General features: G+C 37.1%; 1 protein-coding gene across 1 annotated transcript; it reads right to left on the bottom strand.

Moving 5' to 3' along the window:
• Positions 1-758: 758 nt before the first annotated feature.
• On the bottom strand, positions 759-14,480 carry LOC134317155 (sodium- and chloride-dependent GABA transporter 2-like). Its single transcript, XM_062997887.1, has 15 exons — positions 14,408-14,480; positions 10,248-10,447; positions 9,923-10,057; positions 8,604-8,744; positions 8,022-8,103; positions 7,799-7,931; positions 7,539-7,673; positions 5,760-5,863; positions 5,494-5,618; positions 5,285-5,397; positions 4,465-4,602; positions 4,056-4,158; positions 1,868-1,968; positions 1,558-1,728; positions 759-1,478 (listed from the first exon to the last, which is right to left on the bottom strand). Exons 2-15 carry the CDS (start codon positions 10,441-10,443, stop codon positions 1,437-1,439), a joined length of 1,719 nt encoding a protein of 572 aa, XP_062853957.1. The 5' UTR covers positions 10,444-10,447; positions 14,408-14,480; the 3' UTR covers positions 759-1,436.
• Positions 14,481-14,931: the final 451 nt, after the last annotated feature.

Below are 14,931 nucleotides of genomic sequence, written 5' to 3'. Positions count from 1 at the left end.
CTAGATAAAATCCTTTAAACCAAAAGGGTTTTATTTGTGGTAGGGACCTCCAAGTGTGTTTCAACATGTCCACTGGATGATGAAGCCTGTACAAAGGTGTACAATGGGATTATGATCAAGGCTCTGTTCAGGCCACTAAAAACGCTCGACCTACTGTTTGGAAGCCACAAATTTGGAAGCATAACTTCCTACGACAACCCCCCCCCCATTTTCTCCCCTAATCTAGTCGTATCCAATTTCCCTGGATGCGTTACACTTCACCTCTACCGATACAACCCTCCACTGCTGACTAAGGAGCTTCGCAAACTGACACAAACCCCCTCCGACACGTGAGCAGTACCGACTGCCTCTTTTCACCTGCATGAGGCAAGTTCACATGCAAATCAGCGGCCAAGACTTGTACACCTGTTAGTAGTGAGTGTAAAACACCTAAACAGGCTGTATTTTATATTAATGCAAGTGAACACAAAAACAAATTTGCTATACTTAAAAAATAATTGAAAACAATTTTTAAATTATGATCACCTGCATTTAGGATACTTCTGACTGTCACATCAAGACGTTTTTGTGGGTCTGTCTTTTTCACACTTATATAGCTTAGCTGTTCTTAAGCTATGTCTGATAAAGAAAAACTGCATTATAGAGGAGTAGCAAACTGTGATCTGCTGTGCCTTATCACTGTTTAGCATTTTTATCTGAAACTTTGATGAAGCATCATAATAATTTAATTCATAAAATCATTTATTTTTAGCCTCCAAATAAAATCAAAATGTCACTTTGTAATAAAAGTGAATATAACCTGTTATGACAACATGGCATCATCTCTTATGACAATTATGGCATGGTTATGAAGTGGTATAGTTTGAAGTTTAAAGTAATTTGTTATCTGTTCATTTGGCAGTACAAGGAACACTAGATTTTTGTGCCTTGTATTCTAGCTGCCCAGTTACAGTTCATGTTGACCTGGCGGTTATGTGGGTGGAAAAAGGAAACAAAACACTTTAAAAATGCTGAATGCTGCTCAGACTTTTGACTTCTTTCTTCTTCCTTCCTCTTTGTTGAAATCTGTTAGTTTTTTTAGGCTAGTCATTTCAGAAATGCTTTTATGAGTTCTTTTTTGAAGTTAGTTTGTTGTCCTTTGATCCTAAAAGCTAGCACCAATGCGCCACTTGCAATGCAATCCCTTTCTTCTTTCAAGTAGTCTCAATAATGTAGGTCTTCTGTGCTTAGATTTCTATCCCTTTAACTCCAATTCTAATCTAACTGTGTTTATAGCTACTGATGCATTACTGGCCATTCGAGAGAAGCCCAAAGGGCTATGTAAAAGTGCACTTGTATGAAATCTATGGTTTAGTCCTGTGTGCTTCAACAACATCTTCCCATCGGTGTAGAGTAAAATGCATTAAGAGCTTTGAGTTGTACAGGGTTTACCTCTGTCACGGAAGCTCATTGGAAGGAGTGCAGAGAACACGTAACCTCTAAAAAACAACAACAAGTTTAGATGTTATTAACCATTATAACTAGCAATAAAGAAATCCAGTCAGGAATAAAATGTACCTGTTTCAATGATCCACTAGTGGTGAGAAGAGCATAGATCATCCAAAGAGGAACCAATAGAGTTGAAGAAAGAGTGAACCACCAACCAATAGCGTAGCCCCACCAGGGGTATTCAATTGTATTGTTAAACTTCAGTGGCGTGAACTTCACCAGAGAAAAAACAAACGTGCCCTAAAGAGAAAGGTAGAATATATCTCAATAAAATCTCAATTCTACAAACTAAACTGAGTTTTAAATATTTAGTAGCATACGTATTGCTAAAACAGTGACTAAATTGTCAACCCAGACTTTCAGTTCTACAGGTACTCACTGTGCAGACTAGTGGAGTGATGTACTTCCAGCAATACTTTATTAAGCACACTGGCCGATAGCCAATCATGTCCTCGATATTATCATACAAGCGGTTTGCACCTAAGAAGAAGAAAAAGTCATTATTGATTAGTATGTTCAGTTGACATAAGCATAATTTATGTTTATGTGATTAATAATCAGTTCAAGCTGAAGAAAAACAGCCCCAAAGCATAATGCTGTCACCACCATGCTTCACTGTGGAAATTAACCTTACATGGGGTTAATCACTTACATTTACATTACATTTACGGCATTTTGCAGACACTTTTATCCAAAGTGACTTACAATACTGTGACAGTATACAGTCTAAGCAATTAAAGTTTAAGGGCCTTGCTCAAGGGCCCAACAGTAACAGCCGGCAGTGGAGGGACTTGAACCAGTGAATCTGATTACTAGTCTAGTACCTTGACCGCTAGGCTACACCTGCCACTTTAATTGAGGCAGATGTATACGAATTAAAATTTAATATGAGTTTGAAGGTGGTTGGTTAATTCTGAACACAACCACATCCCTGATTATTAGAGGGTGTGCACACTTATGCAACCTTATTATTTATTTTTTTTCCCTCTAAATGATTTCAGGTTTTTTTGGAATTGAATTGCATCTGAATTTATTTATTTTGGTCATTTTTTTTTTTTTTTTTTTTTTTTTTTTTTTTTACATCATTACATCATTTTTATTCATTGTATATCTATGGTTGCCAAAACAGCTCTGCATTAAAGGATTAAGGCACACCCATTGGAGACCTGGGTGTTACATTATGTGCAAAGCCATGTGATTTAGCACCTTTTCTGCCCTACTAGAGCCTTTCTAATAAGCTGCATCTTATTGTGAATGGGGTTCTCTGAACCGCGTATGCCTCGGTGCATAATAGAAGCTGTCGAATTGCTAAAATAGGAATGCTTTCATGTATTGGGCTAGGCCCCCTAGCTAAAGTGATGCCAGATTTAAATGCTTCATAAACAAGCTTGTGGAATGCTTTATCTGGTTATAACATGTTGCTGATTAGGGCCTGACCTGATTAGGGCTTATGCAGTTGAACAGAAGTTAATCATGACAGCAAACTTAATAGGTTGCTGTGACAGCAAATGAGGAACAAGCTTCTCCTTTTACTTCTACATAATATTATCGTCATCATTAATGTTTTACAAACAAATGCTAGACAACAATTTTTCTGCATTATGGACAAAACCACCATGGTGAACAGGTACTATCTAGTTTACAGGTCAAAAGTTTTAGTCTTACACTTATACAATCCCCCAAAGAAAGCTAGGCTTTAGTCTTTTTCAGTTAAATGGTACAACAATTGAAAAAAAGAAAATAAATGACATATGCTTGTAGAGTAGCAGGATGTTTTGTTAATACTGCCATGTCACAATTCTACCTCTACATAATATTGCTGATCTTTAAACCTACTGCTAGTTTGTATGACTCATTGTTAACTTACAACATGATTAAAACACTGGGAACTTAATAACAACCCTTTGCTTTAGTGCTGTGATGATGTTCAAACCCCATCCAGAGATTCAAGTGTTCAAGGTGTGTTGCGACCAGGGTGAAAACTAAAGAGCCATCACAAAAGCTGTGTGAGGAGATCGTTTTATTGTACCAAAAAGGCACTGGGAATTCCAAGACCTTAAAGACTACTAGAGAGACCACTGGGAGTTTTATATGGGAGTTTCAATAGCGCAGAAGCAAACCTGCTTAATCGTAAAATAAAGAGGACAATTTTGTAGAGACCTTAGCATTCTCATCAGGACAGAGATTAAAAAAAGCCCCCATGTTACTGCAAAAGAATGTCAGTATGACCTATGAAAGCTGCAAGAAATGTGTCAGTGGCACAGAAAGGGTCGACTTGAATAAACCAGGAGGAATTTAGATAATTTTGACTAATTTTGAGCATATTAATATAGTGGTGTAAAAAAGCAAATCATAGAAAAATAAATCAGAAGCTGCTGTTACACAGGTGTCACTGTCAACAATCAAGACTAAAAATAGGAACAAAGGCATCTTTCTTACAAAGCTGCCTCCAATGTTACAAATAAGTAACATTCTTTACAATTTATTTGGACACAAACAAGTAAAGCAATGAATAAAACCCCAAAACTGACCTCAATCATAAAACTGTAAATGTCTCATGTACTTACCATACACCCACCCTATACACACTGACTGCAAAATGGCAAACAGAAGAAGTGCCATCCCACTGCATGAATAGTAATCAAACAACTGAAAGATATACAAGCCGCCCTGTAGAACAAAAAACAACAGTAAGAATATGAGGTCCTAGCTCAGGAATTACAGTTTTTGAAAACTACTTTAGATTATGTAACATTTCTGAAATTGTTTTAAAGTACAGAAACAAGTGCTAACACTCACATGTTGACCTTAGTATCTACACACATATTTTAAGACTACATTTAGAATTTTTAGTTTTTAGTAATTGTTCAGTGTGAGCAGATTATTTTTTTCTGCAACAGAAACTTAACATTTTACAAAGATAATATAATGTGCAAGTTGTGAAGCAGTGAAGGTTTAAAAAAAAAGCATAATCACCTCAGTTACCATGACCAGGCCAATGAGGAAACTCACAATACAGATGAACAGCAGAAACACTTTACGGCGATGACCAAAGAGAAAGAAAGAAGGATACATGTCAGTTATGGCTGTCATCAGTCCCTCCAAACACACAAACTGTAAAGAAGAGTACAGGAAACAAGATATAGGTATAATAATAATAATATAATATAATAATAGTAAGTTGTATCGTTAAACATTTGCTATGCTCAAATATAATGTGTATATTTTCCAATCACAATACCTATAAAAATAATTACACTATAATTATAAAAATCAAAAATTAGGCGCCCAGGTGGCGCAGCAGGATATTCCGCTAGCACACCAGTGCTGAGATTCTAAACTCGGCGTCGCCATCAGTCGGCTGGGCGCCATCTAGCGGGCAGTGCCTGCAGCAAACACGTCTTTACTGCTAATTTAGTCTTTTCTCTGCCATATCCAAACTGTCGTAATTATGTAGTAAAAATGATTTACTAAATAATTTTTATGATATGTAAGTAATACATTTGCAGACTCATTTAGTAATGAATTTACCTGAAATAACAGGTTCTTTACTACTGTTAACATTATGATATGGAAATTGTGTCTTTACTGTTTGAGCTATGTAAATACAGTTTTCTGGAGTCAAACCTTTTACGTGGCTAAATAACATAAAACACCAAAATTAAGAATTTTTTTTACTAAAATTAAACTTAATGTCTCCTATATGATTTTCACAGCCAGATCACTAAACTATTACACACACTAAAGTCATGTAATTATAAATATTAATAAAGTAATACACTGCATTTGCACTGACCTCACTGTCCAGGCCCAGCAAAATGATCATAAGGAAGAAACAAATGGCCCAAAGTTGTGGAACAGGCATCATTGAGACTGCTCTGGGGTATGCAATAAAAGCCAAACCTGGACCTGTTAAAACATGCAATATTGTATTGAATGATGCATCAGATTTAGTGTATATCTGTTCTGGTTGAAACTTGACTAATAGGGTAAATCTCTAGTCACCTGATTCTGCCACTGTTGAGATGTCTGCCCCTTGTTCATAGGCCATGAAACCCAGCACTGAGAAAATGGCAAAGCCAGCCACAAAGCTTGTCCCACTGTTTAATAGGCACAGATACACACAGTCTCTGCAGAGAAGAGGGTAAAATAGTATTGAATCCTGCATATTCAATGCAAACTGTGTTGTTTATTTCATTGTTGTAAAGCATGGCAGAAGTACTTTGAGAATACACGTGCACTGTGAATATATATCAGTTTGGTGTACTCACTTATAACAGTTGTTGTTGTACTTATTGTAGCTCCCCAGAGCAGTAAGGCAGCCAATGCAGAGTGCGTAGGAGTAAAAAATCTGTGTTCCAGCATCCATCCACACCTACATGAGAGAAAGAAAGAGTTCTCAGTTCTCACTGTGAATTGAAGAGCAATAAACTGTCTAGTGATCCAAATACATTATAGTGATCCAAACAACCAGTTATGTTCAATTACAATAGCAGTAAAACTTGTTTTTGCACATAAAATATGGTCTGATATTGATTCAAGTCCTAATAACAGATAAATTCCAACTACACCCATAACACCCAATCAGTTGTACTTTACTTTTTTATAGAACATATATTGCAGAAATCTCTAGAACTGTTTGTTTATATTTTCACTCTAGCAAGAGTACTGAAAAAAAGAAACTAACTTTTATTGCCATGTACTTATACTGAGCAATACCAATTTGTATATCTCTCTCTTTATTAAAAAAACTGCTGCAGATACTGAATAAACAAACATGTTCTGTACAAACATAAGACAAAATCTATGTATGAGGAAAAAAGGCATGTGTAACAGGGTAGAAAAGGCATTAGGGATTTAGGCTGGATTGCTGCCCTTTAAGACATCTTGCAATCATTGAAGATAGAATTAATTACTAGTTTATTATACAATGAAGTAGTAAGGCCTTACAAAAAAACTGAAAAAGGCTGGATGCTGCAACAAGACACTAAACAAAACACACAAGTGAACAACAACAGAAGAGTTTAACTGTGAACGGGTCTCTAGTGAATGCAATGCTACACAGAGGTTTTAATATTACCCAATTTGTAACTTTTTAACCCCATACTTTGTACTTTGGAGTAAATTTTTGGAAAAATCAGAGGCTGGCTGTTTATCATTGGAGCCACACATGTTAGTGTTTGTGTGCAGTGAAGTTGTGAAATGGAATTAAAGAGCCACTGGCTTTTCTCTATAATGGAACTGAAACAAGAGAAACTGTTTTTTCAAATGTATTTTTCCTACATCATAGGATATACTCCTGATATTTATGTATTATTTATAATAGGAAGAAAGATAAATTATTGACTCATAGACCTTAAATAAGAAAAATGTCTGTGTTTTTGAAGGGCCAAGTTCAGACATTAAACCAACTGAGATGCAGCAGGCTATTAAAAAAACTCTAAAACCTCAGAAAGAGATATTTATGTAAGAAATCCCAGAGTGGTCCAAAATCCTAAATAATACCCCTAACTAACACCTTATTGCTGCTAAAAAGGTTCTACCAGTTATGACATACGTCTATGAAATACTACTTTTAAGTAGGGTGGCACGGTGGCTTAGTGGGTAGCACTGTCGCCTCACAGCAAGAAGGTCCTGGGTTCGATCCCCAGGTGGGGCGGTCCGGGTCCTTTCTGCGTGGAGTTTGCATGTTCTCCCTGTGTCTGCGTGGGTTTACTTCGGGTGCTCCAGTTTCCTCCCACAGTCCAAAGACATGCAAGTGATGTGAATTGGAGATACTAAATTGTCCAAGACTGTGTTCGATATAACCTTGTGAACTGATGAACCTTGTGTAATGACTAACTACCGTTTCTGTCGTGAATGTAACCAAAGTGTAAAACATGACGTTAAAATCCTAATAAACAAACATTTAAGTAACTTTTCACCTATAAATTTGAATGAATATTGAAAGTGTTACATAAAGACAGGAAAGGTATTATTTTGTGTTTTCAGGCAGAATGTACTTGTCTATTAGAATGTCTTCAATAAAAGTCCTGTCTACACATTTCTACCTGTGGGTCTGTAAGCCGTGAAGGATCTGGGTAAAGGTAAAAAATGATGCCGTCTGCAGCCCCAGGCAGGGTCAGTCCGCGCACCAGCAGAATCGCCAACATCACATAAGGAAAGGTAGCAGTAAAATAAACCACCTGTAAAACAAAAAGCTCTTTCATTGTCAAATCCAAGAAAAACAGCTTGATATGAAATGGTAAAACAAGACCTTTAGCAGTTACATAATCCATCATTAATCCTTTCAATGGCATAAAGTTCACACCTTGCCTGTGGATTTCACTCCCTTCCACACACAGAAGTAGCAGATGATCCAGGCCAGGAGAAGACACAGAGCCAGCTCCCACCTAACATTGCCCATCTCATATACACTGCCTGTGATATTTAGCACTCTCCTCCTGGAAAACACATGACAGTTTTGGTCAGGTGTGATCGGGCACACATAATAATCAAATATTTTTGTGAATTTCCAAGAAAAGAAAACTCACTCCCAGAACTCTCTGACAGGTGAAGTGACATTCTCTGGCATGCTTAAGTTCTTGTCCAACCTGTCAAATTCAACACAGGTTTCTGTATAGGAGAAAGGGTTATTGTATATATTTGTTTTGTAATACATTAATTGCAAATCTTTACTTTTACTAGTTAAAACATGTGATATATAGCCACATGTCTGATCCTTATTCATGTAATATATAATAATCTTTTAGCACTGCAAGTTGTATATGGTTGCAGGGTGCCCATTCCTAAGTGCATCAGCACTGTAATTTCTTCTATTTTCCAAGGGCCATGCATATATACAATTTGATCAAAGCATGGTCAAACAAGGATAAAAAGAAGAGCAAACGTAGACTCATTTTACAGGACATATTAGAGCAATATAATTAAATGGGATAACTCTGAATGTTGGAGAAGCCATTAGCCCGAAGGTTCAAATATTCTCAGCACAATAATGCACAATCGTTTTACATTTAAAGAAAACATGACATGATATGAATGGATAATATGAATAAGATGAACATATGCCCATTGAGTTTACAAACTTGTAATTGTATGTTACTTCTATCACAAACCTGTGTTCCAGGGATTACTGCAGCTAGCCCATGGTAGCTCAGACGTAAATGAGGAAAAGAGATAGAAGAATGCCCAGGCAAGAATAATTATATAGTAGATGCTGGAATACAAAACAACCACCTGAGACCCATAGCCCAGTCCTACAGAAGAAAATAAAACAATCTTGACGTCAGGTCAAATTTCTAACACATGTAACTATATAAATTAAACCAAAATTTAATTTCTTTCCTTGAAAGGCAAGAAATATAGTATCAAGAAGATATAATATATCTACTTCTGTAAAGAAATTGGCTTAAAAATTGAACAAACCAACAGTCCATTTAGCAATTAGCTGCTTTCTCACCCTAGCAATTAGCTGCTATTCCATAACCAATTTCATGTATACTGCTAGCCCAAACATTGCTGCAGTTCTGCATGTGATCTAGTGAAATTAAATTACTTAAATTAATTAAAGTGAAATTATACTTACAAAATTCTGATACTTATAGTCAGTATAAATACTGTAATACACTCTTATACTTACAGTTTTTTGCTTCAGTTTATACAATAATCTGTTTACAAGTATGCTTCTAACTATCAATATTACTAACAATAGTAAAAAGAAGCCTATATTGTGGGATTTTAGGATTAGGATTTGACTAGTATGGTACTTAAGGTGCAGTAAGGTGATAAAGTGCAATAGTAGCTTCATTTGAGATAAAAGTGCCGGTTAAATGCCATAAATTGTAAATGGTGACACACCAGATACAGAGGGTGCGGAACAGTGCCAGGATCCTGGTAACTGTGTTTTGACAGCTCCCTGTGTACAACTGGGATTCCTCCAGGTACCCTGATTTCTTTAATTCTCTGAAAACATTTCAGTAGCTGCAATGGCTACTCTAAATTGTTCATATGTGTGACTAAGTGTGTAAGAGTCCAGAGTGTATTGAGCAGTGTTTTTGGTTATACACTAACCGGACACAATGTGACCCTAATCAGGATGAAGGGGTTATTAAAAAGAAATGAATAAACATGCAATTAAAATGTAGACAATTCTGTGTTGAGCAGTAACATCAATATCAGTAACTGAGAATACTGTACATTTTCCAGTGCTGAGGTTAAATGTGTGTGTCTGCCATCAAGTCACCATTATAGGTGACTGGGTAAAGTCAGGATGTATGTTTAATACATGTGGTGTTCATTAATAATTAACTTGTAATACATCAATTATCAATAGATCAGACTGACTAAAAACAGCTGTTTACTTTTCTTTTTGTAAACATTTTAATGTTTTTAGTACAGACTTAAGTGTACAAGTGTCCAAAGGGTAAAAGCTTACCTTGAAACAGAGGGCAGATTCTTCTCCAACAGGTGATGCTACCCTGACTGGTGTACTGACCCAAAGATATCTCCAGAAGGAACAGTGGAATGCCACAGGCAAACAGGAAAACCAGATATGGAATAAAGAACACCCCTGAAGGACAAAGTAATAATTTTAGACCCATTTAAAACACAAATGATTTAAGGTGACAATTTATTTTATCCATACAGCTAACTCTGAGTACATTAACAAAGTACTGCTTAGTATTATACACTAAAGAATCAACCGTTTCTATTCCGTAATCCATACTTTATTTTATTTAAAATGTATTCTGTACACTTACCTCCTCCATTTTTGTAACACAGGTATGGAAACCTCCACACATTTCCTAGGCCGATGATCTGTCCAGCAACAGCCAAGAGAAATTCAATTTTACTTGACCACTGGCCTCTTTCCTTTTGTGTACTGGGCTTCTTGATAACTCCTGAGTCTGAATAAGACAATTTGAACTGCACCTCTGGAACATAATGCATCTCCATATCACTGTGAAAAGGTACAATTGTTTCACTGTCTGTACTTTATATGAAAACCTAACACAGAGTAGAAAATCACTCTGGGACTCAGGTCCCAGCATACGTAGTATGTTACTGGCTGTTTCAGATTTCTGAACCATTTGTTGCAAAGTGGGTCATTTTAGTTGTTGAGTTACCTTTATTTCTTTTGCTTCGAAATACCAGGCCAAAGTTCAAGTAACATTGTAAAAATATAGTTCCAGCTGCTACATTACACGTATAGGTAACATTAACTTTAGTCTGCATGAATTCAGTGCATGCTGGGTAAGGGTGAACAAAGCACGTGTCTATTTTAGCACCTCTTGACACCACACTCTGAAAGCCCAGCTTGTTATTTCCACTAGGTCTCAGAAAAAAAATCTTTGACACTGGACCTAAAAATTTCCATAAAATGTTGTTTACGTAATGTAGCTCTTTAGCGGCACATGTTGCTTGCCAACCGAATTCCTCAGTGCCCTGGAAGTCTGTGGTTTTAGAGATGCATCCAAGGCTGCATATTTTGGACTCCAATTCAGTTGTTTGCCATTTTAGTGCATAACCACAGACGACACATTAACTGAGGAAAAATACTGTGTTATTGTGGCTATTAAGTGAGTTCATAATGGTGACTAAATGATAACAATAATAAAGCCAGAACAGATGCTGAATTTTCTGACATCAAACTGGGTGATTAATCCAAACATGACTTTTTTGTCATGTTTACCAATTATCAGTAAACCAGTTAATACTTTACATCCCTAGCTAATCTGTCAGCTAAGCTGTCAAAACCATTTGGTAGTTTACTGAAGATTAATTTATATCCGTACAATTATCCAGTATCCAAGTAGTACCCAATTGCCACATTTAACATTCTGTGTCTGTATCCTTCCAGTAAAACGTATACCTGTGTGTTTGGTTAATGAACATTATATCTTCCCTTTTGTACATTATGTCTACGCCTTTATCTAGGGTATGCTGATATACTCAAGGTCAGTATGATATTCATGATGCATACTTAACTCATTAATATTCCACAATACACCATAAATTGTTTTTTGAACTCACTTGATACATGCTGATGAGATCAAACCTGAAGGCAGAGCCAACTGATCGAGAAAATGTTATAATTTACAACATCTAAAAAATGTATTACAAATTATCACAAGGTATTAGTTTAAGCTTGGTCTATTTTATGCACACACACACACCATGTTAGCATAAACTACACACAGATCAGCCATAACATTAAAACCACCTCCCTGATTTACACTCACTGTCCTTTTTATCAGCTCCACTTACCATATAGAAGCACTTTGAAGTTCTACAATTACTGACTGTAGTCCATCTCTTTCTCTACATATCTTTTTTAGCCTGCTTTCACCCTGTTCTGCAATGGTCAGGACCCCCACAGAACCACCACAGAGCAGGTATTATTTAGGTGGTGGATCATTCTCAGCACTGCAGTGACACTGACATGGTGGTGGTGTGTTAGTGTGTGTTGTGCTGGTATGAGTGGATCAGACACAGCAGCGCTGCTGGAGTTTTTTTTAAATATCGTGTCCACTCACTGTCCACTCTATTAGACACTCCCACCTAGTTGGTCCAGCTTGTAGATGTAAAGTCAGAGACGATCGCTTATCTATTGCTGCTGTTTGAGTTGGTCATCCTCTAGACATTCATCAGCGGTCACAGGACGCTGTTGGCTGGATATATTTGGTTGGTGGACTATTCTCAGTCCAGTGAAAGTGAGGTGTTTAAAAACTCCACCAGCGCTGCTGTGTCTTATCCACTCATACCAGCACAACACACACTAACACACCATCACCATGTCAGTGTCATTGTAGTGCTGAGAATGGAAAGTGAGTGTAGAAACAAGGAGGGGGTTTTAATGTTATGGCTGATCGATGTATGTGTACACTTGTGTGTTAATCCCCCTTTAAGCCTTTTGTGGAAGCACTCCTGTGAGTTGCTGTGGATAAGAGCATCCACTGAATGCCAAAAATGTAAATGTTAATGTTTTATCAGTTCGCTTTCTGATCGCAGTATGCTATTAGCTTTATTTTTTGGATGAAGAACTATTTTCTTTACAGCACTGACAACGAGTGTGACATGGCAGCTGGTAAAGTTGTGTGGCAGCTGACCCAGGTTAAGAGTTGTGTGCTTCTGTGTTGCCATTTTTGGCAAGTTATCATCCCATGTTAGCAGCTTTATTTTCCTTTTGTTTGCCAGCATTTCCCCCCATGGTTTTTTACCACTGCTCATGGTCATGGTGGATCGGATTTCTCCTGAATCACTGTGCAGTATGCACAGTGAATAAAAGGGTGTCAGTTACCCCCACCACACCTCCCAGACTTAACCAATCATGTCTTTATGAATCACATGTTCAACAGCACTGATGGATTCGAACCCTGTAATTTACTGTGTCACCCAAGTACCCTATTCCATTAGTGTGATGTAAAACTAAAATGGTTTAATTACAATTTTATTAACTTCTTAAACACAACCAGGGTCTCAGGGTTCAGCCAACCTGAAACACGGTACAAGTAAATTGCACAATATCACACACTCAAACATTCACTAGACCTATTTTAAACTGCCTATAGCCTACGTTGGATATATATTTGATTTGCCCACCACAAAAGTGCAAAGGTCAATAGATCAATAGATGGTGACTATGAAAGATTCTGATTCAGTTTTTGATGCAGATCATGATACATTTAGCCATCCTTGCTATAAGTGTCAAAATATTATTATAACCTGTATCAAGGGGGTCAAATTTTTTTAACACAAGGGGGTCTAAGAGAAAACCATAGGACTATATAGTTCAGTATCCTATCTTATTTAACAGACCAAGTAAGGCTTGTTGTGTATAAAATATTATAAATGCAAATGTTTAAAGGCCTGCTCCCTCCAGAAACTAATTTTACCCTTTTTGTATTACTATACTGTACACCGATCAGCCATATCATTAAAACCACCTCCTTGTTTCTACACACATTGTCCATTTTATCAGCTCCACTTATCATATAGAAGCACTTTGTAGTTCTACAATTACTGAATGTAGTCCATCTGTTTCTCTGCATGCAGCAATAGATGAGCGATCGTCTCTGACTTTACATCTACAAGGTGGACCAACTAGGCAAGAGTGTCTAATACAGTGGACAGTGAGTGGACACGGTGATTAAAAACTCCTGTACCTGATCCACTCATACCAGCACAACACACACTAACACACCACCATCATGTCAGTGTCACTGCAGTGCTGAGAATGATCCACCACCTAAATAATACCTGCTCTGTAGTGGTCCTGACTATTAAAGAACAGGGTGAAAGCAGGCTAAAAAGGTATGTAGAGATAGATGGACTACAGTCAGTAATTGTTGAACTACAAAATGCTTTTATATGGTAAGTGGAGCTGATAAAATGGACAGTGAGTGTAGAAACAATGAGGACAATAAGACAATGACATTAAGACAAGAATTTTACATAGTCGATATAATTGTATTCAGTATATTGATATTATAGCTTTATATCGCCAGAAATGGGAAACATGGTGACCCATTATTATTTTATTCAAATTTCACAAAGCGGGAACAGGGTTTTGGTTTGTTACCGTGAGGAATACTGGGCATATTAATCAAATATTTAAATCAGTATATATGCACACACAGAGATATAATACTACATTTAATTCACCTTATCACAACAATGAGTAATTCACAATGAATAACTATATCTATCTAGGCTAAACAGCTCCAATAGCGGAAGAAGCAGTGAGGAACTACACTTCCTTGTGCCCTTTAGCCTACATTTAGCCGCACAGACACACACTACAATAGTCTGTCTATTTACTTCCCAAACTTAGAATGATTCTAGTTTCCTGCTCATGAAGAACTACCAAAAATAACTGCGAGCACTTACAGACACAAAGCGACAGAATAATGAGAACTACCTGATGGAGGCAGTCGTTCAGAAGTTTATGGAGCCGCTCTTGGAGTTTGAATGCGCATTAAAACTGTGTCAATTATTATAAGACGCGCTTTAGTTTCCAGTTGTATTTATAACGTCGTTAGCCGGCGGTCAGTTTTTTTCCGCTCTGACCCCTTACCGAAACCATTGCCAAGTGTGAACGAGTATGCGCACTAACACGTGTGCTTATTTAAACATGTATGAATAATAGGGTGAAAGGGGGCGGAGCTAACGCGGTCCGTGACACACACACGCGCACACTCACTCACGCGCGCGCATGAATGCTTTCTCTCTTCAGCAGACTAAAGCGGCGTTATAACAACTTATTTACTGTTTATATAACAACATATATATATATATATATTTATATATATATATATATATATACAGGGGTTGGACAAAATAACTGAAACACCTGTCATTTTAGTGTGGTAGGTTTCATGGCTAAATTGGACCAGTCTGGTGGCCAATCTTCATTAATTGCACATTGCACCAATAAGAGCAGAG

Source organism: Trichomycterus rosablanca, chromosome 6 (assembly GCF_030014385.1).
Source record: "Trichomycterus rosablanca isolate fTriRos1 chromosome 6, fTriRos1.hap1, whole genome shotgun sequence".
NCBI lineage: Eukaryota > Metazoa > Chordata > Actinopteri > Siluriformes > Trichomycteridae > Trichomycterus > Trichomycterus rosablanca.
The sequence above is the reverse complement of the archived record's forward strand: the minus strand, read 5'-3'. Positions and strand labels throughout refer to the sequence as shown.